Here is a 27,496-nt window from a genome sequence, read left to right on the forward strand (position 1 = left end):
CTCACAAGAGCCTTATGATGTAGGTACTATTATTATCTTTATGTTATAGGTAAGAAAATAGGGACACAGAGAGTGTCTTAGTGACTTGTCCAGAATCACCCAGGCAGTCAGGCTCCACACTCTACACCTGTAACCACTAACCTAAACACTATCTCACAGGATGAGATTCAATTGCAGAAGTTTAGATTACATCATAGGAAGCATTCCATTCTTTAACTGAGTCCATCAATTCTGTCATCCGCAGGGGCAAGGGTGACTATGGATTCTCTTTTTCTAGACTGGAACAATCTCTCTAAGATTGCTCAAGTGTAGTGTTGGAAGTGCCAGGGTCTTGATTCTCTATGTGTCTTTCAATACTACGGTCTTAAGAATTAAAGAATTTTCTATCGGGGAGCAGGGAAGACACTACTGCCGGATGTTTTCTTTTGGCTTTGACTTTGCTTCCAAGAACATACTTTTTTTTCGAAAGCTAAAAAAAGGAGAGGAGACAGTTCTCTGAAGGCAAACACCACTCCAAGCATGGGAGGAAATCATTTGCTTCAATCTTACACTACTTGAGAGCCCATTTGCTCCAATTTTAAAACTCATTTGTTCTGATATAGCTCTTCATCCCTTCCCAAATTGCAAAGCAGTCTTCTGAAACTATCCTCCTTCCATGAAGCCTGGACCCAACCCCTACATAATCACATGGGCAGGGCCTCCCATAAGCTCCAAGTAGGAAAGCGTAAGGGAAGGCTGCAGTGAGGGGTGGAACAGGGGCAGCCACCTTGTTTTCCACAGCTGTTCATTACATCACTTACTTAAAGCCTGTGTAAAACGAGCAGTCTTTGCACTTGAAAAGCTTCTTCCCACCATGCTTGTCCCGGTAATGGCGCCTGATGCTCTGGATGTAGCCGGAGGAGAATTCACAGAATTCGCAGTGAAGCACGGCTTCGGTTTTCTGCTCAGTGCCAGCAGCAGCCCCAGAAAGAGGCACAGGGCTAACACGGCTGTTGTTCCTTGCCAGGGCAGCTGACTGATAGTGGTTCAACTGCTGCTGAACATCTGGGGGCTCTGAATATGATGAGTCTGTGAAGAGACGAGAAAAATGACACGGGGCACAGAGAACACAGTAGAGGATCAATGCTTGAAAACCCCTAACATCAGGTTTCTTTTTACCCTCCAGCTTTACTAAGGTATAACTGACAAACAGAAATTGTTTATACTTAAGGTGTACAAGATGATGATTTGATATATGTATCTATTGTGAAATGATGACCACAATCAATTTAACGAACGTATCCATCACCTCACAGTTACCATTTGTAATGTGCAGGGAACACACTTAAGACCTACTCCCCCAGCAAATTTCAAGTAAACCACACAGTATTATAAATTATAGTCACTATGCTGCACATTGGATCCCCAGAACTTATTAATTTTGTAACTGAATGTTTGCATCTTTTGACCAACGTTAGTTTTGAGAGTTCTTTTTTTTTTTTTAAGAGGGATGATTATGATTCCATCTTTTATCTTCATTTACATTCTACAACACAGATTTGGGGAATGCATGTCGGGAGGAACTACCACCTCTTTTAATCTGACTTTGAGAGCTCATGGCATTTAAAAATAAAATTTTGAGGTTAAAGGTTTCAAAGCGTAGGAAGAAAGTAAACCGTTTTTTTGTTTTTTGTTTTTTTAAAGGAAATCGCAGCATGGCAACAGGTTGCCACAGAATACCCTTCCCTGTAGGTGAGAAAATAAACCTGCATAATGTACACAGCCGTCTACACGAGAAAGGAAAGGACATGATGCAACATCTCCTCCTTTGCAGCCCAGATTTATTCAAGCCAACCAAATTAAAAAAAAAAAAAATCAGTCTTTAACAGAAATGCTCAAGCACAAGGCACTCACACAAATATAAAAATGTTTTATGCCTTCACACTCAAGTGATTTAAATTTTAAAATATAAAAATCCAATAGCGTTCTCCTGGAATGGATGTTTAAAGCTTAGTCAGCATTAAGATGGAGATTTATTCATAAATCCCATTAAAATGAAAATTCCAAACAAGTTTCCCTGAAAGGTATTTTAAAGTTTGCGATTCTGAGGAAAATGTTGGAAATGACAGGCACAAATCTTAACCCCGAGAAGCTTCAATGGCATGTGGTGGAGAAATCTGATCTAGGAGGGAGGAGGGGAAATCTCAGCGTTTCTTCTTTGAATTAAAAAAAAGAGAGGGAGAAAAAAGTAAAAATAAATAAATAAAGGGGTTGGGGAGAGGAAAAGTAAAAGGTCTTGAACCTTTTCCCAACATGCTGCTTTCAATGTGGAGGTTAGAAATTCAAAAACATTGTCCTATATAACCTACAGCTGCCTATGAATGACACAAATGAAGTCCATGAATACCACACAGATGAATTTCAGTGTAACTTTCCTTGAAAAGAAAACAAAGGGCTCTTTTCTTAAGCCTTTCAAAAAGCAGGGGGGAAAGGGGATAGAAACTGTACAAGCCTCCTCCTGATTTGATGGACACTTAATTTTCCAAAGCATAATTCCCTAAGGCAGGACATGGAGGAATTCTCTAAAACCCATATTTGATGAAACCAGCACCATCCATCCCGTCAGCCTCTTCGAACAGGAAAACAAAAGCAGAGCAGCCTCCCTGATTGCTGGGCCACCGCCTGTCTGCAAAACACTCAAATATCTTCCCCTTCTTGTTCTCCTCCCCGCCTCCTCAATTCATATTCCTCAAGATTGAGAAAAACCCCTTTGGAAATTGTAAACAAACCTGCCACACACAGAAAAATAAAACAAAAGGAAACCTGAACATGTCTCCAAGCCTCCATAGGTTCGTTACCAGGTGTAAACGGAAGACAAAGGAAGAAAGGAATGACAACTCAATTCGTTTTACCCAGTTCTTTTATCTCCTTTTTCTTTATTCCTCTACCCTAGCTGATGAACCCACTCTGGATAATAATAATGCAATTGTCAACTTCTCATTCTTCTCATTCAATAGCAGGTTTGTTTACCATTTCATGGATTGTTTGAGATGTTTTCTATTTAAGCCCTCAAGTCTAGTTTCTGCTTGAAACACATGCACAATGAAGCACAAAACACACTCCACCTCTCTTGTTATCATAGGCTTGAGCTGTAAGTTGAGCACTGCCAGCCAGGATCCCCAGATAGCTTCTGTCCTCTTGGTAATGTTGGTCCTAGTTTTCACTCTTAGCTCTGCAGAATAGAAATTCTATAACCAACAAGGCCAAAGCCAGGTCCTGCTGGCCTGTGATCTGTCTACCATCCACAAATCCACCCAGAGACCAAAAACAAATCTCCCAAGTGATGGTCTAGGTCTTAAAGGAGTCACAGTCCCCTCCATAACAAGGCACATCCCTGGATCTCCCAGAGTAGTATGGATGCTGGTAGTCGTCTCTGATACCAGGTAGCTGACATCTTCAGTCCCTTTCTAGCAGAACAATAAAGAAATGAACGGCTCCTAGCCAGATGATAAGCCAGTTGAATGCACTCCCAGACCTTCCATCCATCCCCAACTCAACACATGCACTGATCTGTCAGGCAGACCCCCTCCAAGGACTCCAATCTCTTTTAGTTAACACATTTTTATCTTGTCTCTAGGGCCTATTGCACATTATTTCACCCATTTCAAAAAACAAATTCTATATTTTAACTCTGATATTTATACAGTATGGAAAACCTGAAGAAATAAAAATGCAAGAAGTCACGGGAAAAGCATTCCAAGAAACAGAGGCTCATTGCCCTTCTCAAATGGCAGTGCAAAAGGAACAGCTGATGCGTCCATATCATAAAAATTTTTTTCCCCCTGGTTAAAATCAGATGGACAGGTTTATTGACAAAAATAAGCAAATCCCATCATTTAGGATACATTTGTAATAATGCCCAGGTTACAACTTTTTGGATTTTCTTAGGGCTTTACTTTCCTCTTTGCTGCCAACATTCTCAATTTCACTCTCGCTCACGTGGAATTTGTGAATAATGTAGGATTTTAGCACTTTGGGCACTAAAGTGATAAAGACATGAGCTTGTATCATTCCACCGATCTTTAAAAAGCCCAATTGCTAAGCTACATAAAATTCCTGTTTGCTCATGAAGCATGGCCTGGAGAGCAGGAAGGAGGTCGTTCTGTGCCCAGGTTAGAAAGGCAAACAGATTGTTCGCTGTGAAGGGCATGTCACATAAGTTAAAAATCATCATTAAGACTATTTTCTTTCATTTTGAGCTTAAGGAAAGAAAGGTTAAAAATATCCCTGTGTTGGGAGAGTCAGACTTCTGGTCATGGGGAAATACAGCAGCTGAATCACATGGATGTGAATTCAGTGGGAAGTTCTGCACCCAACTGCGGCTCACACAAGTTACATCTTTAACACCTGTATGGCCAGTGGTATCTACAATGGAACCAACAGGAAAGACTAAGGTGGTCCACCTTTAAAAGCAGGTCATGGCTTAGCATCACCATACATTCCCAACCAACCAACCAACCAACCACAACCAACCAACCCTGACACACACAGTCTGAGAAAAGAGTTTTATTCTCTGACTTGTGACTTTAATTATATGCGAAGTTTTAGAAATGAAATTATAATGTATAATTGTAGTCATAAAATAAATTTAATTAAGTTATATGGAGTTCTCTGGTTTGTAAGCTATCAAAAGAAATGAATTAAAATCAGGATCAAATTAGAATTTTAGCAATGATGGTCACAGAGCCTGTAGGATTTAGAATTTATTCAGAAGCCAGCAATTAACTTTCACAACTATGGTGTGCGGTCTAATTGGGTTTACATCTCAATTTTACCAGTGAGGTAGCTGAAGCTGAGGATGACTGGTCACACAGACATGAAGAAGCAGCGGTAGGATTTGAACAAAGACCTGTCTGATTATAAAGTCTGAGTCTTGTGTCTTAGGCATCTGTTCTCAATGGTGACCTCTAGGGTTCTGTGATACAAATCAGAGGAGCCAAAAAGAACATGAACGTTGCTTCAGCAATAAACACATAGTAGAGAGGAAAGAGAGAAAGTGGTAGAAAGGTTGAAATAGTTAAGAAAATAACATTAGAACAGATGCAAATGATAACAGAATAGATAGAAAATAACATTAAAATGAATAGGGAAGAAAACACTAACATTTTGAAGCATTATGAAAAAAAATAAAGCAAGACTCAAGGAAAAGAGAAAGAATATCTGAAATTTCAAAATGCTTATATAAACAAAATAAGGGACTACACAGGAGGAGACATTTCTAGAAGCATGTTGTGAAGGTAAGCCCTGCAAATACCCAGAACTGGAAACCTATCTGTCTAAATGTCATGCTTTAGTTAGATGCTTGATAAATTGTCCACAAATAATAACACTCTAACATTCCTCAAGTGGGGTTTGGCTGGGAAAAGAAAGATACACAAATGCAAATGAGAGATGGGTGCTTTTTCGTGGCTCTTGAACAGCTCACGATTTCAAACCAGGTAAGGGCTGAATTCTAAATGGGACATCCTAACCCTCTCATTTTTCACGTTCTTGGAGAAATTGGAATTTTTTTTTGCTAATTCCAGCTCTCCAGAATAACCGTTTGAGTTGTTTTGATTTTTTCCTTTTTTTCTCCAAAACTTAGTAAGCATAGAGACAATCACAAGAAATTTGACTTTATAAAGGCAAATGACAAATAAATGGACTGTAAGCCCAAGAGAATGAGACTTTCTTGAGTATTCACAGTTCCGATTCCACAATATTTAGTTAACATTGTGCTAGTGCCAGGTCATGTGCTGGCTCTGGGGATCCAAAGTCAAAGAAGACGTGAGAGATGTCTTCTAGAAACTCATATTTATTAGGGGAGAGAGCTGAGCAGTTGACTTATGAAAATATAGGCCTCTCTATGTCTAACAAACTTACTCCACTGATTGAAGGAATAAAAGAGGCAAAGAGAACAAATGAACAGTAACAGGAGAGTCCAGCTATTGTAAGATTAAGGAAGACACAAGGAAGAATAAGAGTCAATTGGGCAGGAAATTGTAGGAGCCGCAGAGGACAGCCCCCTTGCATGCTCTAAGTGATACAAAGAGGAAGTCATACCAGAGATCAATTCTCAATTTTCTGTAGCCCTGCATAGAGAGTATGAGTGAAGGTGAAAGGCAGCAAAGGTACCTTGGTGCCAGCAACTACATTTAATTATATTTGAGCTAGATTTTTGTGCAGACTTGGAAGACAGGCTTCTTGGTCAGTGTGAATCAAGTACCAAGAAAAAATAAAAGACAAGGAATTTTAGGCAAGCAAATTTTAGAGGTGGCCAAGGGGCAAATGATTCAATTACACCCATTCATTCAGCAAATATTTACTGAGCATTTAAGTAAATAGGAGACCCTGTTCTGGGACAGTAAGACTTAAGCCTTGACCTCAAGCAACTCACTTTCTCAGACAAAGATGTAAATAATTGATTGTGATACAATGCAAAACAAAATGTTTTAATAGAGGTATTTATAAAGAGGCAGGGGAAGGAAGGAAAAATCAGCAGCACTTTGTGCCTCATAGAATGTGGGAGTGAGAGAGATGGAGAGGGGATGTCAAGAGAACTATGAGTGTCCATTAATAAATATAACTAGTATTAATTAGTGTGCTAATTAATGAAATCAACACTAGACACGCAGCTACCTAAACGTTCAACTCACTACACCCCCACCTTAAGTCGTACATTTTGGAGAAACTAAACAGAAATTCAACAACTACATTATTATCACAATGAAAAAAATGACTTAATTTCCCTAGGGTAAAGAAATGATGAGTCTGAACAGAAAAACATGTACATCAGAGGGTGGGGTAGGTTGTGTAAGGGACAATTTAAAATCGCCAAGTTCTAAAATAGCATAGGAAGTTCAAAATAATACATGGATTATAATTTTCTTCCGAAAAGCAGACTATCTAGCAACTAATGGTTGATAGCATGGGCCATTAGAAACAGAATATTATCTGTGGATAACTTAAGATATTGTAAATGCCCAAAGTGAGGAGGTTGAGGGAGAACCCAAATAAGCTAGACGTATAGACCATTATTTCTAGTCAAGAAATAATATTTCTAGTCAAGAAAATTTGAGAAAGGCACACGAACAAAGGTAAGAGGGCAGCTAAAAATGTACTTTATTTAATAGCCAGGAAACTTTTGGGGTGCCATGCAACTTCTATTATACAACTGCTAATAAACTTAGGCAAAGGACAAAAATAGTTTCAGTATTTTCATGTATGCGACAGTGATCCAGGAATCTGTAGCGACCAGAAACAGAATTCTGCAATGGGAAACCTACTGAGCTTTGTGATCATCTGAGTCTTCATCTAAAGCTGAAAGACTGTTCAAGCTTTGTGTCTGATGGACTCCTGAAACTCACCGTGTTGAGAACTGACACCATCTTTCCCTAAACATCTCCTTCTGCATTCTGAATGTTGGTAAATGGCTCACCACTTTGTTTGAGCTCAAATTGTGAGATTCTTCCTTCAAAGTTTCAGATTTCTCCCTTCCCTGTGGCAGCACATTTAAACAGGTATAACGCATCAGAGACAGGCCTCATGACCCACCGCCATTCATTTTCCTCCCCAGTCCTGCCGTCCCTACCCCTTGTTCATTCAGGTCCTCCTATGACATATGGGCAACTCTTAAAGTCTCCTACCTGGTCTTTCTTCTTCTAAGATCAATTCCAGTTCAGCCAGCATACATATCATTACTCATATATGATGATGATATGAGTGTGCCCTATTGCTCAAGAGTAAAGCTCTTCAGTCTCATCTCAGCCCATGTCTCCAGCCTCACTTCCAGCTAGCTTCCAATTTCTTGCAAATTCTATGTATTGCATCCTTGGGATCCTTGATCAAGGCCACCAGTGCACTTTCTCTTCTTTTTCCCTGGTAAATTCTTACCCATCCTTCAAAACTCAGCTGAAATGTCACACCCTCTGTGAAGATTTTTCGCAGCAATCCAAACAGAACTCTTTGCTTTCCTCTATGCTTTGCCAACACATACACATTGTGATTCTTGCCCTGATCTCATTATACCTCATATTACATTTACAAGTCCTCCTTAAGCAAACTTGGCTAGATCAATGTCTCTGACCTTAAAACATTCTAATCAAAGAAGAACCATGGCAACAGTGGTGTCTAGGCTGATGTTGTACACCATCCTTTAGCAGGTCCACCCATTTCTGCTTCTAGCATTTGACCTAATGCTAACAAGAATCATCAGTTTCATTTGCTCCTAAAACTTTTTTGTACCAGTTATATTTGCTACTGAGCTCATTCAATTTAATTAATATTCTGTAAGATAAAATATAGGTATAAAAGTGTTATTTCTATGAAAGCTATGTTGAATCCTTTGAAAAGACTTGATAAAGTCAAGTTGCTAAAAAAAAAAATACTGTTAAGTTACATTTTGGCAAGACCAACTATAAAAGATTGAGAACATAAAAATCTAGAAGGACTCTGCTCTAAGACTGTTTCACAAATGTCTAAGTTCTCATTCCACTTCAAAGAAATGGAAACTGGAAGTAACACACAACGCAGTGTAGGTGTGGTTTACGCAAAGGAGAAAACAGGGAACTTCAATCAAAGGAACCAGATTCAAATACATAGGCTTTACCCTGTATCACAATACTGGTGAATACATGTATTTACATTTTAAATGAAATTAAAATGCTTAAGGCATTTTGAAAAGGATTCCCTAGTTAGGATGGTGATCATCAAAAAAAGAAAATAAGTGCTGGCAAGGCAGTGGAGAAACTGGAACCCTTGTGTGCTGTTGTTTGGAATGCAAAATGGTATAGTCTCACGGAAAATAGCATGGAATTTCCTCAAAAAATTAAAAACAGAACTATCATATGATCAAGCAATCCCGCTACTGGGTATTTATCCAAAAGAATTGAAATTAGGATCTTGAAGAGATATGTACTCCCATGTTCACTACAGCAGTAGTTACAATAGCCAGGAGGTAGAAGCAACCTAAGTGTTCATCAACATGTGAATGAGAGAAAATGTGATGTATAACACACACACACACACACACACACACACACACATACACACACGAATATTATTTAGCCTTAAAAAAGAAGGAAATCTTGTTATATGCTATAAGCCAGTCACAGAAGGACAAACACTGCATGATGCCACTTCCATGAGGCACCTAGAGCAGTCAAACCCATACAGACAGTAGAATGGTGGTTGCCAGGGGCTGTGGGTAGAAGGAAGTGGAGAGTTGTTGTTCTATGGATATAGAGTTTCAGTCATGTAAGATGAAAGAGTTCTAGAGATCTGCTGTATAACAATGTGTACACAGTTAACAATACTATCCTATATACTTAGAAATTTGTTAAGAGGGTAAATTCCCATGTTATGTGTTTTTTACTGCAGTAATTTTTTTAGGTGCCTTTAGACAAGATAATCTCTGTTAGGTTCTTTACAAACTTCATAAACTTTAATTATCACCATAAATACTTAATGATGGTACTTAAGAAAATATCCATTAGATTGAATTTGTGGACAGCTGTGCTATACAAGCACACAAGGCATTGTTCCTGTCAATCTGAAATGATAACCAAGCAGGTAATGTCAGCTCCACAGGAGCAAGGGTTGGTGCTGTCCTTTTCGCTGATGTATCCCAATTGCTTAGAAGTGCCTGGAAAGGTACTTAAGAAAATGTTTCCTGGATTAAATTTGTGGACAACTTTGTTAAGTCCAGGTACATATATATTGTTTTAAGTTATTAAAATAGTGTGTAACACAGAGATATCAAGATGATTCAGACTCAAGAAGTCTGCTGATTTAAAAAATTGTTCTCGGTTCTATCCGAATTCTTTTGTACCTTGATTTAATTCCCGTTCTCAAAATACCTGTTTCTCAAGTGCTGTTAACACTGAGCAGAATTTGGTATCCAGAGAAACAACAAAAACCACAAATCACCAATGCAACTTTCCAAGTATTTCCTCTGAAGAGCCTCAAAAATGTTCTTTATCTATGGGCTATTCCAAAAGAAAATTATATTTGAAACTAAGCTTTAGAACACAAACCATTTCCATTCCACAGTGTCTAAGGGGGAACATACGCCTCTAAAGGCAGTCACATTATTTTATTTCCTTCTTTGGATTATGCCTTGAAAATCTCCAGGCCAAGGACTCTGGCACCTCCTTGTCTACTGTCATCAGTGGAGCTCTCTGGCCTGGACGCACAAGATTATGATACAATGGCCAGGGGGACAATGGACGCTGGATGACTATATATAGGAATTCTGGACTCCGTTGTCATGGAGGCAAACGGAAAAACAAACGCCTAATCCTGAAAATAAAGTTGAGGCCAAACTTGAAGGAAACACACACTGAAAACTTCCTGTCATTCTGATGAGTAAAAACAAAACCTTGAAATATGATCAGGGAATAGATTGAGAAAAAAAACAAAATATTAGCCTGCAAAATGACACAAACGTGGCAAAAAATGGGCAATCTTTCTCTTTTTTGAGATCTAGTTTCCCATCATACTTAAATTCATTGAAAAGGTTTCTCAAAGGCCTTATTTTATGTGAAGCCTCATGTTTTTTCTTTATATTTTTGAGGAATCCAGGCAGGTCTGACCTGAGGCCAAGGAGGATTCCTGGACTTTTCAATTCACTAGATCTTATACTTGGGAACATATCCATTTGTCTTTCTATATTTTTTGTCAATGACATCACCATTCATTCACCCAGTCAATGAAATCAGAATAAATCCTTGATTCATTTCTCTCTTTCATTCCACACATTCAATGAGTCAAAAGCTCTGTTGGTTCAGCCTCCTGAGAAACTCTGTCTCTGTGATCCACTCACTAGCCCACTGCCATGGCTTTTGTTCAGGCCCTCATGGTTGCTGTGTGAACTTCTACTGCAAAATGTTCCTAACTAGCATTCCATTTTCCAGTTTCTTCTCCCCCTAAGATTCCTTTCTTTTCTAAAATGCAAATGTGATCATGATACTCACCTTCTTACAGAAAAAAGTCCAAACTCTGAACCACAGGGCTCACACTCTCCTTCATCTTCAGGCCGATCCTCACTCCCATGCCCACACTATTCCCACGCTGTGCTTAATGCCAGTCACATACAAGGCTTCTAATATTCACTTTTTATGCCTTTTTTCCCTGCATTGTTGTACATTCTCCATATCCTTCTTACACTTTTCAGTCTGACAAACTCTTACTCATCTTTCAAAACTGTACTCAGTCAAGATATTCCATCACCATGAAGATTTTCCTTGACCCTTCTAGATACATGTATTAAATTCCCCCCTTAGGCTCCCCTACTACTACGTATCATGCTGTATCAAGGTTAATTTATTTTGCCCCTACCAGACTATGATCTCTTTGAAATTAGGCCATCCATCCATTTATCCATTCATGTATCCATGTGTGCATCCATCCACCTATCTATAATTGTTTTAAGTCAATGTACCTCAGAACTTAGTCCAGCAGCTGGCCTAAAGCAGGTGCTCAACAAACATCCAAAAGAAAAAAAAAAGAGTACAAACTGAAAATACTGTTCTGGAAAACCCAGATTTAAAAAAAAAATGCAACTCACCAAATGCCACTCTCTCTTTGGATACTGAGGTTTAAGAGTCTTCCCACTGAAACACTGAACCATGTTAGATGAAATAAGTCTGGGTCTTTTTTAATTACACAGACAATGGCTTCTGAACATTTAAGAACTTGAATGCAATGTAATTCAGAATCCATGGCTGTCTCAAGAAGCCAAAGGCATTAATTTCTAGTCTTGCCCCTAAATCAGCTATAAGCCAAAACTCAAAACACATGCTATCAGCACATCTGGAAGCCACTTGAGATGATTCAGTATGCAGCTCTCTATCCCTCTTTTTTTTCACCCATCAGTAGGCATCGATGTTTGTGAGATGCTCAGATGTAATGGGTACCATGTATTTAAATGCATCATGACTTTTTGATAAATAATCAACACCTGAGACCATACAAATAGAGCCCTTTGCAATCCGTGAGAAGGTACTCATGGATTACCTTCAGGTGTTTAGAACTATATTTTCACTGTACACACTGTTTTACCTATTTTCCTCCATTAGAAATGCACTCATCCCAGATATATAGCACACAGACTATCCATTTTGCCTAAAGACTTGTAGTGGCTTAGAAAAGCAGATATGGGTTTATGTTGCCCAGGTAACCAATGAAGAAACAGAAGCATAACCTGGGGATCCTGAATGCCCAGTCCCAAAAATGTGTGTGTTTGCTTTTTCTGCCACTGTAGCTATTCCTTCTTCATTAAATAGTATTTGTAACTCAAAAGTGTGTGTTCTTAAAAACCCTCCTTGAAACAGGCAGGAAACTTGTAGGGAAACGAATGTGTGGTGAAGGATCCTTTTTCTAATGTTTTTTGGAGGAAACTCTGGGTGGCATCTGCCATTGTTAATTGAGAAGCTCTCACAATACCGAATGCATAATTCACCTGTGACTCTTTTGAATTGTGTGATGAGGAAGTAAGGTTTCCTGCTGTTCGTTTAGATCATATAGATGTCTTTACCACACTGAAAAAATCCAACAAAAAGTGTTGAGCACAAAAGCCTCTTTATATAAATGACTTGGCCTCAACCGTAGAGAGCTTGTGAGCAACCTCAGATGGTATTTAGAGCTCACAGGCCGTGGGCAAGGCCACAGTGCTTCCTCCTCAAGACCTGACTGGAGGGAAGCTGCCTACTGACTTCAAGGAGTTGGTCACAATTGATGGCTTGCTATGAACAGTGCTGTGAGAGCCCGGAGGGAACAACTGTGGAGATTTCTTAAAAGATTCAATAATCAAGAGGAAAGAACACATCTGGGTATAAGCATATATATATATTTAGATACACGTAGAGCTCTAAGTGATGCTACACGGAAATCAGGTGAGAAAGGCTATGGTTGATCAAGAACAAGAATGAGCAGCCACATTTCAAAGCACAGAGCTCTTCTAAAATTGTCCCCGAGCGGGAGTCTCTGAGCCAACAAACCCAGTGGGTTTCTTACCCTTTTTTCTTTTATTTTCACCTATTTCCATGCAGTGTAAGAAAATCCTCGCTCTAGGTTAAGCTATATTTTTAATCACCGTTAAAGCAGTAGGTTGTTCCCTTAGGATATCTCCTCCACCCACTCCAAACTCACCCACAGAAATGCTGCCCAGTGATGCTGGACTCAGGTGTAGGGTATTAAATTTCCAAGAAGCTGGAGGGATCAGGTAGTGAGATCCAGGTTCACCTTTCACTGTCTTAGCCAGCTCTGTCTAGCATCTGTGTCAGGTGCTTTTTATAAAGTCTCTTGTTGCCCTTCACCATGACCTTATGAAATGAGAATTATTACTTCCCATTATATAGATGGCAAAACCCAGGAACAACTGGAAAACAGACAACTTTTCAGCTTCCAGGGTGTGCTGAGGAGCCTCCTTCTAGGTCTGCAGCAACTTTTAACCCAACACACCTCTGTGTCCTCATTTGTCAAGTGGAAAAGATAACATTGGCAACTTCATAGGGTGCTCTGGAGATTATATAAGACCAATGTGTGAAGTCCAGTGACTGGCACATAGTGAGTGCTTGCAAGGGCCTCAGTTCCACAGCAATGAGGTCTGCATTATATCAATTCTGCACCAAATAAGTGTTTATGGAGTGTGTTCTATGGATGGAAGCATTTGGACTCCTTTATTGGACTGCAGAATCATGTGGAACAGGGATCTCTGACATGGCTGTAAAATATGTAGTATTCATCCCAGCTCTAGGCACATAGTAGCTGCTTGGAGGCTACTTTTTGACTGACCAGTTCTGGCAGAGCCAAATGCATTGCTACTTATGGCAGCAACTTGTCCAGTGATTTTGTACGGGGAGATGGCTGAGTGGGGAGGGGATTGATTGTGGGACTCGGATTCGGCTCAAAGGCAGGGCTCAACCTGAGTAATACCGCAGACAGAATGATTCACTCCTGTTTTGTTAGTTAACAATGCACACGGAATGGTCACAAATCAACTTGCTTCAAAAAGTCATCTCAGGGCAAATTCAATTCCCAAACTGGACAGGCTTTCCTGGCAATGATTCTGGGGTCTATTTCCTTTTCAATATTCTTCAAGATTACCTGCAGCTTTGAGCAAGGTTCTTGGTATTCAATTGATAGGCTTGGCCTCAATCATTCCTGTCATCAATGATGCCCTCCCCAACCACCTTACCTGACACTTCAACTCCCATCCTTTCTACACTTCACCTTGGTTTTCTTTCTCTTGATAGCACTTCTTGCCACCTCATCTACAGTGGATGTATTGGTTGACTGTCTGGTTCTCCCTGCTACCCACGAGTAATGTTATTGCAAATTTCTCAGTGTGCATGGATGTTTGGATTTTATTTCATGATTGATAAGGGCATCTCAGCTTCCTTGGGAACTTCTGGCTCAGCTAAGTATGGATTACTCTTTAGGGGTGTTTGCCTACTACTCATTTTGAGAAATCTTAGGCTCTGTGCTAAGAGGTGCTTTCTTCCCACCATAGATCTACAAAATAATTTGAAGAGAAAATAAGTGGAGAAAGGCATTCCAGGAAGAAGGAATAGCAAGGGCTAAAGTATGAGACAATAGGACCCTTTTAAAGACAGAGTATTCAGTGCAGCTACAGCACAAGGGAAGAAGTGGTGAGGAATGATCCCAGTGAGAAATGCAGGGCCCAATGAACAGCTTTCCATGCTGAGCTCGGAATTTACTCTGAAGGCAATGTAGACAGCCACTGAAGGGTTTTAAGCAGGGAGCAGGTGAGATAGCGGCCTCCCAGTTTTACCTTTACTGTATCTGTAAATTGTACCCACAGTCCTGACCACTCAGATGGGAAAGGCAGCTTGGTAGAAATGCATTCCCACTGTGAGAAAAACCAACTGGCAGCACATTCCCTAGTGATGATGGAATATCATCAGCACCCCATGATTCCATACTTTGTTTTGTTAAGTAGAAAACACCATCTTTTCTTCTCGGGATTTTACTAGCAGGTTAGAATTGTTCATCTGAACTGTTCATCTAACTGTTTCTACTGAACTCAGTACACTCACATCTCAAATGGACTATGGCCCTACCTATGGGAAGGAAAGAAAGGAACTTAGTAGGCTACCTTCTCTGCTCCCTACCAACCCTTCATGTGCAAAAATTAATAATAATATAGAACAGGTGACCAAGTGCTTTATCCATGTGCTGCAAACCACAATGTGTAATCATCAGCCACCCTTTGCTCTATTTCCTGAATACAAACTCTCAGCAACATCCAAAATATTTCTAGATCTGCATTTTACTGTTAGTTTTAACATCCATGTGTCAACTCAGATGCTTAATACATATTTCTTAGATTCATTTAGACTTAATGCAGTGATTGAAATATTATTTTGCAAAGTGATGCAATATTCTTCTGGATGTCTTAGCTTTCTATAAATGGTATGATTACTCATGACATATATGTACTATACAGGTATATGCTTTATTGGACTACACAATAATACATTTTTTTCCAAGTTGAAGGTTTAACTCGAATAAGTCTATTGACACCATTTTTCCAGCAACAGGTACTCATTTCCTGTGTCCGTGTCACGCAATATTCTGTAATATTTCAAATGTTACTGTTATTATAATTTCTGTTACGGTGATGTGTGATCTTTGATGTTAATATTTTAACTATTTTGGGGTGTCACGAACCGTGCCTATGTAAGATGCAAACTTAATCAATAAATGTGTGTGTTCTGACTGCTCTACTGACCAGCCATTTCCCCCATCTGTTTCCCTCTTCTTGGACCTCCCTATTCCCTGAGCCACAACAATATTGAAATTAGGCCAATGACTAACCCTAGTAGAATGGCCTCTAAGTGTTCAAGTGAAAGAAAAAGTCACACGTCTCTCGCCTTAAATCAAAAGCTAGGAATGATTAAGCTTAGTGAGGAAGGCATGCTGAAAGCTGAGACACGATGAAAACCAGGCTTCTTGTGCCAAACAGTCAAGTTGTGAATGCAAAGGAAAAGTTCTTGAGGAAAATTAAAAGTGCTACTCCAGTGAACACATGAATAATAAGAAAGCAAAACATGCTTATTGCTGATTATGGAGAAAGTTGTAGTAGCCTGGATAGAAGATCAAATCAGCCACGACATTCTCTTAAGCCAAAGCCTAATCCAAAGCAAGGCCCTAATTATCTTCAATTCTATGAAGGCTAAGAGAGGTGACGGAGCTGGAGAAGAAATGTCTGAAGCTAGCAGAGGTTGGTTTATAAGGTTTCAGAAAAGAAGCTGTCTTCAGAGCAGAAAAGTGCAAGGTGAAGCAGCATGTGCTGACGTAGAAGCTGCAGCAGATTATCCACAAGATATAGCTAAGATAAGGGATGAAGCTGGCTCCACTAAGCAACAGATTTTCAATGTAGGCACCACAGACTTTTATTGGAAGAAGATGCCATCTAGGACTTTCACAGCTAAGGGGAAGTTAATAACTGGCTTCAAAGCTCCGAAGGACAGGCTGACACTCTTGGTACAGACTAATGCAGCTGGTGACTTTATGTTGACACCAGTGCTTTTCCCATTCAAAAAATCCTTAAAAATTATGCTAATTGTACTCTGTGCTCTATAAATGGAACAACAAAGCCTGGATGATAGCACATCTGTTTACAGCACGGTTTACTAAATATTTGAAGCTCACTGTTGGGACTTACTACTCAGATAAAAAAGATTCCTTTCAAAACGTTACTACTCATTGGCAATGAACTTCATCACCCTAGAGCTCTGATGAAGATATACAAGGAGATTAATGTTGTTTTCATGCCTGCTAACACAACATCCACTCTGCAGTCCATGGATCAAGGAGTAATTTCCATTTCAAGTGTTATTATTTAAGAAATACAGGTCGTAAGGATTCAGTTGCCATAGATAGTGATTCTTCTGATGAATTCTTCTGACTTAGGCAAAGTAAAATAAAACACTTTTGGAAAGGAATCACCATTCTAGATGACATTAAGAACATCTGTGATTCATGGGAGGACGTCAAAATATCAACATTAGCAGGAGTGTTGAACAAGTTGATTCCAACTCTCATGGATGACTTTGATGGGTTTAAGACTGTGGTGAAGGAAGTAACTGCAGATGTGGTACAAACACCAAGAGAACTAGAATTAGAAGTAGAGCCTGGAGAGGTGACTGATTCTCGTGATAAAATCTCATGATAAAACTTGCAAAGATAAGGAGTTGCTTCTTATAGAGGAACAAAGAAAGTGGTTTCTTGAGATGAAGTCTACTTTTGATGAAGATGTTGTGAACACTTGAAATGACAACAAAGGATTTAGCATATTTCATAAACTTAGTTGATAAAGTAGTGGCAGGGCTTGAGAATATTGACTCTAATTTTGAAGGAAGTTCTCCTGTGGGTAAAATGCTATCAAACAGCACTGCAACAGCACTGCATGCTGCAGATAAATCTTTTGTGAAAGGAAGAGTCAATCAATGTGGCAAACTTCATTGCTGTTTTACTTTAAGAAATTGACACAGCTACTCCCAGTCCTCAGCAACCACCACCCTCATCAGTCAGCAGCCACCAACATCAAGGCAAAAATCCTTCATTAGCAAAGAGATTATGACTCACTGAAAGCTCAGATAATCATTAGCATTTTTTAGCAATAAATCATTTTTTAATTAAGGTATGTACATTTTTTACACATAATGCTATTGTATACTTAATAAACTACAGTATAGTGTAAACATGACTTTTATGTGCACTGGGAAACCAAAAGATTTGTATGACTTGTATATTGCAATATTTGCTTTACTGAGGTGGTCTGGAACCAAACCCACAGTATCTCCAAGGTATTCCTGTATGTTAGATATCTGATAGATACAAAGAAAATCAGATCTCTTATTTCAAGAGCTCTCAGGTTGTTAGGGGAGATTACAGCATCATACACTAAGATGAGTGAGTGCTCAAACAATCAAACAAATGCCCATGAGTCCATTATCTGTTGTTAGTAGCATGGCCAGAAGACAGTGGGGCTCTGGAGTCAGAAAAGCATTCAAATCTTGATTTACTACTTTACTACCACGACTATTTACAGGACACAACAAATTTTTATTTTACATTTACAGGACATCTACTCTAGGAAGGAAGCAGCCTTATATTCATTGTTTAGAATAAAAAAATAACAAAAATCCTGCTCCTAAAGAGCTCCCTCCTGGTAATATTATGGAGGCAGCAGACTGAACTACATGTTCTTAAGAGAGGTAGGGCACAGCCTTGAGGGATTTCAGAGGAAGAGTTGACTCACATCTCGGGAGATCACTGTTGCATCAGAGAAATGAAGGAATTTGCACGTGGCTTTGAAAGACAAGTAGTACTTGGGCATGTGGAGATGAAGGAAAGGGGACATAATATGAACAAAGGCAAAAGGGTGAGGAGAGAGATGCTCATTCCAGTTAGACTAGAATATAGGGAGAATGAGGCAGCTGATGGAGAGAGGAAAGGCTGGGTATAAACATGGAGAATATTGACTGAGTTTTTTTTTTTCCCCTCTTTTAAACAGGCTGATATGGTTTGGTTCTGTGTCCCCACCCAAATCTCATCTCTAACTGTAATCCCCACATGTCAAGGAAGGGACCTCGTGGGAGGTGACTGGATCATGGGGGCAGTTTCCTCCATGCTATTCTTGTGACAGTAACTGAGTTATCACAAGATCTGATGGTTTAGAAGTATGGCACATACCCGCCGCCCCCACTCTCTCTCTCTCTCCTGCCACCATATAAGACGTGCCTTGCTCCCCCTTTGCCTTCCACCTTGATTGTAAGTTTCCTGAGGACTCCCTAGCCATGCAGAACTGTGAGTCAATTAAACCTCTTTTCTTTATAAATTACGCAGTCTCAGGTAGTTCTTTATAGCAGTGTGAAAACGGACTAATACACAGGCCATGCAGAGCTGTTAAAGACTTCTTAATAGGAGGATGATATGAACTCTTAACCTTGCTTACAATAGAATGAATGGAGGAATTTGCAGGTGGGATAAACATGGTAATTAATGGCTTAGGTAAGAGATGAGGATGGGAAGGAGGGAGATGGATGTGAGAAGAATTAAGGCGATATAAACATCAGGACTAGGCAGACAACAAATGACTGGCTGATGGAACGTGGGTCCAACAAGACTTGGAGTGGCAGAGGATATTAGCTAGGTCCCAAGAGCTCTGGCAAAGGGACAAATTTAGTAGGAAATTAATGAGTTCCATTTTAGAACCTTTGAAATGAAGGTTGAATGAGACCCGTAGGTGGAGAAGGTAGGGAGCAGTTAGAACAGAGGGTCTCAGACTTAACCTGAGAGGTTAGCACTAGAAGTACTGGTGGCATCAGAAGAGGGCAAGTTGACTTCATATGTTTGTAAAGAGAGAGAGAGTGCAGAGAAGAGAACTGAGGACGAGACTCAAGTACATGTATGGGGAGCAGGAGAAACATGGTAAAAACAAGATAAAGGGAAGGCATGATCAGAGAGGCTGGAGGAGAGGCTGAAACACATAGCAGGACCAAAACCAAGGGAACAGAATTTCCCTAGGAGGAAGGTCAGCAGTTTTAAATGCCACAGACAAAAAAAGAAGGATGAGGCAAGAGCAGAGGCAGTGACCTTGTTTGTCTGAAGTCACTGATGATCCTTGTGAAAGCTATTTCATTATAGTCATAGGGATCAAGGTTACGCTGCAAGGAATTCCAGAGAGAGGGAGGGGGAACCAAGGAGGCAGCAGGTGTAAACAGCAAGAAGGAATGACTCCTTCCCAGAGAAAATGCCACTGCAGTTAGCCAGTATTAGATCACTTCATGAAAGTGGTTTCAATAAAATGCTGAAGGCAGAACATTGAGTCTAGCAGTTTACGAAAAGCAAAGAGTGAGTGGTGAGAAAGTAGAAGTTGGGATTATTGGTTTTTTCCTTCCAAGAGATTTGGAAGATAAGATTGCAGAAGGTCACATCCAAGAATGGTTTTAATATTTCAAACACAGAGCACTTTCCTGGGGCTCATGCATAACCTTTTTAAGATTTGCCTGGGGAAAAACAGTACATTTAAGAACTGAGGCTTAGGGAAGCAGTGGCACAGTAAACAGAGTTTGGAGTCAGGCTGATGTGCCCCCTAACCCCAACTCTGCTGGATGTAACTATGACCTGGGGCACACCACTTAACTTGCTTAAGCCTATTTTCCTCCTTCCTAAACAGCAAGGAGCTGGTCATGGAAGTTCCTGTCTCATGGGATTGCTGTATGGCTTAAATAAAATGAAACAATGTTTACAAAGTACTGAATCAGTAGATATGCAGTAAGTGATAGTTATCATTAATTAAAAATGATCGATTAATGTCAGTAATAATTATAGTAATGATGTCTAACACTGGGACTCATCAATGCATTCCACTAGCGCATTAGAGTATCAAGTGCTAAGGAGTTTCTTGTGTGGGTGATTTCGACTAAGCCCTGAAGTTCAGATAAGTTTATATCAACAAGGTTCCAGATAAGCACCACCTTCCAAACACTGAATTGTCTTAGGCTCCCAAGAAAGCTCATGATGTAAGGAAACTTCATTCAGCTTGAGGATGGATGTGAAATTTTTTCCTTTTTTACTTGAACCCATTCTATGGTTGATTAAAAAGGATCATAAATTGACAACAAATTTGCTTCTACTATAGTATTTTAATAATAGCTACTATTTCTACAGTAATTTAGAATATGAAAGTACTTCCATTGCGTTATCTCATTTGATCCTTGAAATAACCCCATAAAGTTGGCATCATTATTTTGCATATTAGAAATTCCAAGGCTCAGAGAGGGTAAATGCTTTAACTAAGGACACGCATGTGTGATACGGAGCTAGACAGGACCTCTGCCTAAGGCTGCACATTTCATTAACAACAATGTGAATGGTACTTCCTGGACTTGAGCCTGCAGCAGCTTTCAAGCCAAATCTCAAACTCAGGGTTCGAACATCTCCAGTGTAATCTGTACACCATTAAGTAAAGATAATCTATATGGAGAACTGGGTTCAAAAAGATCATTTGCCCCTAGATGTTCACTAGCTTCAGTTGGGTGAAAATGATCCCTCCTGGTATGTGCTCAATCAAAATGAACCCAGCAATACACCGAAAGAGTCACACTTGATGCCAGTACAGCACCACGACTCCAAAATTCCACTGGGGAAAAAAAACAACAACAACAACAAAAACACCGTTATGACTTGGGGAAGAGGTTCCACAGAACATTTGGATGCTTCCCCAGGATGAGAGTGCCGGATTGGGGCTGAGGCAAGCAAGAAGGCCTGGGGTGGAACTTGGACAGGCTTATGGTACCCTCAAATGTTGCAGATCCATTGCTGTCAAGAACCCTCCTTCCCCTTTTGGATACAGGAAGCCCAGGAGCACAGTGAAAGCTGCTCCGCCTGGGCTGGTGCTGTGCGGCTGGGCTGCTCTCAGCACTTTGTTAACAGTGGCTTTATATGGCCAGTCCCAGTAGAGTCACCTCTTTTCATTGGGATTATGATAATTAATATAAAAACAACCACCAACGTGTGCAGCACAATATAGTTTTGAAAGCTTCTTTCTTACCCTTGTTTTTGCTCTCAATTTGGAAAAAGATAATAAATAAATAAATAAATAAATCTTAAACCTACACTTGCACAGAATTACTTCTCCAACCTCAAGTTCTCTAACTCTTATTCTGCTCTTGGCAACCCATACTGGGTGATATCTATTTACTCAACGTTCTCTCCTAGGCATGCCGTGATTTAGAAAATACTCCAAAAAATTAGAAGAGAAAAAAGTACAGTGAAAAGTACTATATACCTTTTTTGTTAAGTTATAGGGGTAGAGGCACATAATAATGAAGCTATTCAAAAAGTAACTAAAAAGCTTTCATTTTGAAACAGAAAAAGCAAATCTTTTGAATATTTTATTTAAACCTCAAATTTAAATTTCTTTTTTTTTTTTTTTTTTTTGAGATGGAGTCTCATTCTGTCACCCAGGCTGGAGTGCAGTGGTGTGATCTCGGCTCACTGCAACCTCTGTCTCCTGGGTCCAAGCAATTCTCCCACCTCAGCCTCCCGAGTAGCTGGAATTACAGGCGCTCGCCACCAAGCCCAGCTAATTTTTGTATTTTTAGTAGAGATGGGGTTTCACCATGTTGGCCAGGCTGGTCTTGAACTCCTGACTTCAGGCAACCTGCCTGCCTTGTTGCCAATCTCAAAGTGCTGGGATTACAGGTGTGAGCCACCACGCTTGGCCTGAACTTAATTTTTTAAAGAGTTATTGTTTTCCAGACTTCTGTTATGGAGATAACATAGCTAAGATGCAACAGTATACTGTAACCGTATTAGCAAAAATTATCTTATTTTATTGTCCATAGAACAACACATAGAATTGATCAATTTTAATGTGCTAATAGGAAACTGCACTTACACTTCACTGTCTGCCTGTGGTTTAGTTATGATAATTATTATGTTTCTTCTAATAGACATATTGATGGCATTACTCTTGCTTACATGCAAGGTAGATGTGAATTTCCTCGTCTTTCCTTCTCTCTATCCCTAATTAAAAACTTACCCATAGGCAAAATTTTAAAATAGTATACAATCAGAGTAACAATGAAATCACAACTCACAAGGACAATAATTTGTGATTGCCACAGCTACTAACCACACAGCTGCTCACTCCATTTAGTTTGGGACAAGTAAGATAGACTGCAGCTATTGGCAACTTCTAGCACGTTGGTTGTGGCTCTATTCCTGTCTCTTTCACTTAAGAAAATACCTTGAAATACTTAGGTGTAAACTGACATTACATAGGGATAAGTCTGACTCAGCTCAAATTTATTTTGAAAAGTAAATTGGATTTGTGATTAACAAAGATATCCTGGAAAACAGATTGGAAAAGATGGAGGTTAGAATCAGAAAGACTGGCTAACATCAGAGGAAGGGCAGGAGTGAAGGTTATTCAGGGTTGGAGTCTGGCAAGTTGGAAACCAGAGGACAAGGGGGCGAGAGAAACCAGGATGCTGGAGAAAGCCCCTTTGAAATGGCTAACCCTCTGGTCAGGTCTACGTTGGATGGGGAAGGAGACTACTCACAGTGGTCAGAGTAAAGGCAAATTTGAGGTGCTGGAGATGGAGCTGTTATGGTGAATTTGGCCACAGGTGGGCAGCTGGAGGACAGTCAGGAAGGAGATAAATTTCCCTAGCTTAGGCGACTGAAGTGTCTGTTGAGTTATTACCATTGAGTCTAGTCTATTATAATTCCAGAGCATGAAGTTTACATTTGGATTAGAAAGCAAGGATGTGAGCCAGTCACTGAGTTCATAGAGGAAGACAAAAGAATACTCCAAAAGAGAGGAAGAAAATAAGCAGGAAGCAGGCATTTGAAAAAGGATCATTAAACAAAGGAAGTAGAAGTACTCTCAAGAGGTGGCAGAAAGTAAGGAAGGTACCCACTTGTCTCCTTGGCTGCTTGGAAAAAAAGGAATTGGTTGCTTCATTTGCAGAAAGTTGAAAGGGCTATGCTGTTGCCATTGGGGTGGGAGGAAGGGAGAAGTTAGTTAACTCAAGGACAGGGGAATGATCCATGAAAACTGCAATAACATGGGATGGCACATCTTGCTATACACACAGCCAGACTCCATTGGCTTTTTCCAGGTTCTCAGGCTTGTTCACACATAAATTGTTCTCTTGGCTTTCCTTGTGTGTGGTTGCTTTTGCTGTCCTAATTTAAAACAATTTAAGAAATATCTATTGAATGGCCTACCCAGTGCTAGGGCTCTAGAAATGAATAGGAAATGGTCCCTGACCTCGGAGAGCACACAGTTTAGCTGGAGACACACGTAAGGTAGCTAATAGTTATAAGAATATTTGGCAAGTCCAGGAATGGAAATAAATGCCAAGGGTCACTACCCAACAGACTTTGTATTTATCCTTTCACAAAATCTTATTTCTAGCCCATTACGCTGAACAGTCTAGGCAGTCTGTAATCTTGATTTTTGTCTTTTAAGAACCGTTTACCAATATTGTAAATGTATTAAGTCTCAAGTAAGTAGTGGGGAAACAGACTCTACTTGAGTAATTTTTGAGGAGGTGAGTGAGCCCTAAAATAAAATTAATGAATTTTTGATTGGCAAAATCTCAAAGGCCTTCTGAGAATCCCACCTTAAATATAATATATATATAATTTATTATACATAAAAATATATTTGAGGGCCGGGCGCGGTGGCTCACGCTTGTAATCCCAGCACTTTGGGAGGCCGAGGCGGGCGGATCACGAGGTCAGGAGATCGAGACCACGGTGAAACCCCGTCTCTACTAAAAATACAAAAAATTAGCCGGGCGTGGTGGCGGGCGCCTGTAGTCCCAGCTACTCTGAGAGGCTGAGGCAGGAGAATGGCGTGAACCCGGGAGGCGGAGCTTGCAGTGAGCCGAGATTGCGCCACTGCACTCCAGCCTGGGTGACAGAGCGAGACTCCGTCTCAAAAAAATATATATATATATATATATTTGAAACCTTTAAGTACTCAATATTTATTATTTGAAAAGGAATTATTTTTGAGATATGAACCCTTATATTTCAAAACTATGGTAAGTCATGTGGTGATGGAACCTATGTAGTGAGAGCAAAAACACATGAAAGAAAACTAGTTTGTGTAGTATGATTCAGTTTTGAAGAAAAAAAAAAACTAAACTAAATGACAACCTATGTTTGTATATTCATAGAACAAATATCTAGATGACTTCAACAAACTGTGAATAGAGATTATTCTGGGTAGGGAGAGGCTGGCATGATGGGTGACCGTTAACATTTTGTTATGTATTGCCATAAAGCTGTTCTTTAGTCACGAGTTGGTATTACTTTTGTCATCAGAAGGTAAAAATTCTATGCAGCCATCTTAAAAGAGGATGACTACTACCCATGACTGATTTCATTGCACATTCCTTGTTGAAAACCTATCGATGCTAGCTGAATGCACCTATAGCTCAAATGTACCCTGGCACTTCCAGAGACAAACGAATCTTGCTGCTAGTCTTCCCCATTGAGTCTGTTTCTTAACAAATCCAAAGTCCTCTTCCCAGTGTTAAGTACCCCTGTCATCTGGCTCTACCTCTCCTTCCTTCACCAATTACCCTTCCACTAACCTCACCACACATCCTTTGCTCCAGCTACACTGGATTTTTGCAGTTCCAGGATCCTTTCTCCTGTATCTCTGCTCATGTCTGCTACGCCTTCCTCCTGGCCTCCTTCCATCCACCTGTACACATCCAATCACCCTTCAAGGTCCAGCTTGAGTACCGCCTCTTCCATAAAGCCCTACATGACTCAATTCCTTCTCCTATCCACAGTTATAGCCATTCAAATCCAGATATACAATTTCTCACTTTATTCTATTCTGGTCTTTTAACTTAATATTATCTGTACATCTGTTAACTTAAGCTCCAAATATCAATAAGTAATAAACACTTGTCTTTCATTTCCTGTAGAAGATTCCAGAGCCCACAGACATACAAGCAGTCAAGGCTTCACCACTCTGGATCATTTCTTGGGTATGTGTTTTTGCTATTAGACCCCACTGAGGCACAAAGTTCAAGGGCACAAGCTCTGGAATCGGACAAACCTGTGAATGAAACAGCTCCACCAAGTACACGCTTTGTGATGTCTGACTCACCATTTCACTCCTCATGCCCTTCTCTTTCAAATGAGATTAATCATTTATACCTCCAATTCATTAGACATATTAAAGCAGATGACATATTTAAGGCAATTGGTAGAATTTTAAATAATAATTATTATTATTCATCACTTGAGAATCGAACAAAGAGATATGCAGAACCCTTACGTAAACCAGGATGGATGACTTTCAAACTGGCCAAAGGGGAAAAAAAATAACTAGCAGTGCTAAAAATCAACACATAGGTTAAGAGTTTAGAAGGTCCTGCATCTCTTCGATGTGGCTATCATAGCAGCTCTGGTGGAGGACTCACAGTGCATCAAAATAAAAGATGACATAAGACAGTGACCTGTGCGAGTCATCTAAGAAGTTTTGTGTCCCCATGGAAGCTGAAGAACCTGGCCTTGGAATGACTTCTCCATAAGCAGTGTGCTGGGAAATGAAACTTTAGCTGGGCCCTACATTCTCAGCCAAACACTTCCTTTGGGTTGAACTTGACGACTCGGAAACTGTTTGCAAAGTGGAAGAGCCCCAGTGGCAGGAACATATTTCCTGGGCCTAAACAGAAAGGGACTGAATCCAGCAGAGAGCAAGCAGATTCTCCCACCTGTATACTTGCCCCTCATGTCACTTTTGGCCATTTGCTATTTCACCATTTTTGTTTAATCACCACCACTGGAATTTTTCTGTTGGTTGTTATTTATGGTTAACAAAACATGTTAACAAAAATATGTGTACATCATTTGGACATGCTTTCCTGGGACATACAATCAAAATGTACGTATTTTTTCAACAAAATAATTGTAGCTAAAAAGTTATTTCTGGCATCTTATTCTCACCTCCATACTAATTTATTTTTGTTTTATTTTATTTTTATGTTTTTGTAGAGGTGAGATCTTGCTATGTTGCCCAGGCTAGTCTTGAACTCCTGGCCTCAAGAGATCCTCTTGCCTCAGCCTCCCAAAGTGTTGGGATTACAGGCTTGAGCCACAACACCGGGGCTCTTCACACTTTTAAGAAAATTAATTTTTTACATACCCATCTTTCCGAGGACATACCCTTGACTCTAGCAAGGCTGTCGCAGGATTTCTACCTCTAAATCATGGCTCACTCTTGTGACTTCTCCCAACTCAAATATCCTTCCTTCTGCCTGTGTAAAATCCTCTCACACAGAACAGAAAGACTGGAGAGACCAATGAGTCATAAGAAGTCTCAAGACAGTTTGAGGGATTTCTTTTTCTTTTTTTTTTTTTTATGAGACGGAGTCTTGCTCTGTCACCCAGGCTGGAGTACAGTGGTGCGATCTCGGCTCACTGCAAGCTCCGCCTCCCGGGTTCACGCCGTTCTCCTCGCCGAGTAGCTGGGACTACAGGCGCCAGCCACCACGCCCGGCTAATTTTTTGTATTTTTTTTAGTAGAGACGGGGTTTCACCGTGGTCTCGATCTCCTGACCTCGTGATCCGCCCGCCTCGGCCTCCCCAAGTGGGATTTTTATCTCAAGTAAAATTGGGCCTAAAATACTAGCTTCAGCTCCAGGGACAGAAAATTTGAAATGGGCAATGAGAAGACAAGGAAAAATTCTTTCTTTTAAAAAATAACTGAGATTAGTTGCTTTAGATGATTCAGCTAATGACTGACTATATTTTTCTGCTAAAGAATAAAGTAGATTTCTTCTCTTTTAGATACTTTCCACAAATGAGGTCTGGAAGACTTGAGGTATTCTCCAAGCAGTTCACCCAGAGATGTGAAAGTCAGATCTGGAATTATGAAGCAAACTCCAGAGTTGCTGGGAACTAG

The 27,496-nt window shown here is 40.0% G+C and overlaps 1 protein-coding gene across 10 annotated transcripts in view; it reads right to left on the reverse strand.

Moving 5' to 3' along the window:
* The window catches only part of ZNF462 (zinc finger protein 462), a 152,641-nt gene that overhangs the window by 40,905 nt on the left and 84,240 nt on the right, over positions 1-27,496 (reverse strand). For all 10 annotated transcript variants that reach the window (XM_055271585.2, XM_055271588.2, XM_063636156.1 and 7 more), the window contains one exon: positions 801-1,068. In XM_055271585.2, the coding sequence (XP_055127560.1) occupies positions 801-1,068 (268 nt within the window). The remainder of the gene's footprint in view (positions 1-800; positions 1,069-27,496) is intronic.

This window comes from Symphalangus syndactylus, chromosome 3, assembly GCF_028878055.3.
Source record: "Symphalangus syndactylus isolate Jambi chromosome 3, NHGRI_mSymSyn1-v2.1_pri, whole genome shotgun sequence".
Lineage (NCBI taxonomy): Eukaryota > Metazoa > Chordata > Mammalia > Primates > Hylobatidae > Symphalangus > Symphalangus syndactylus.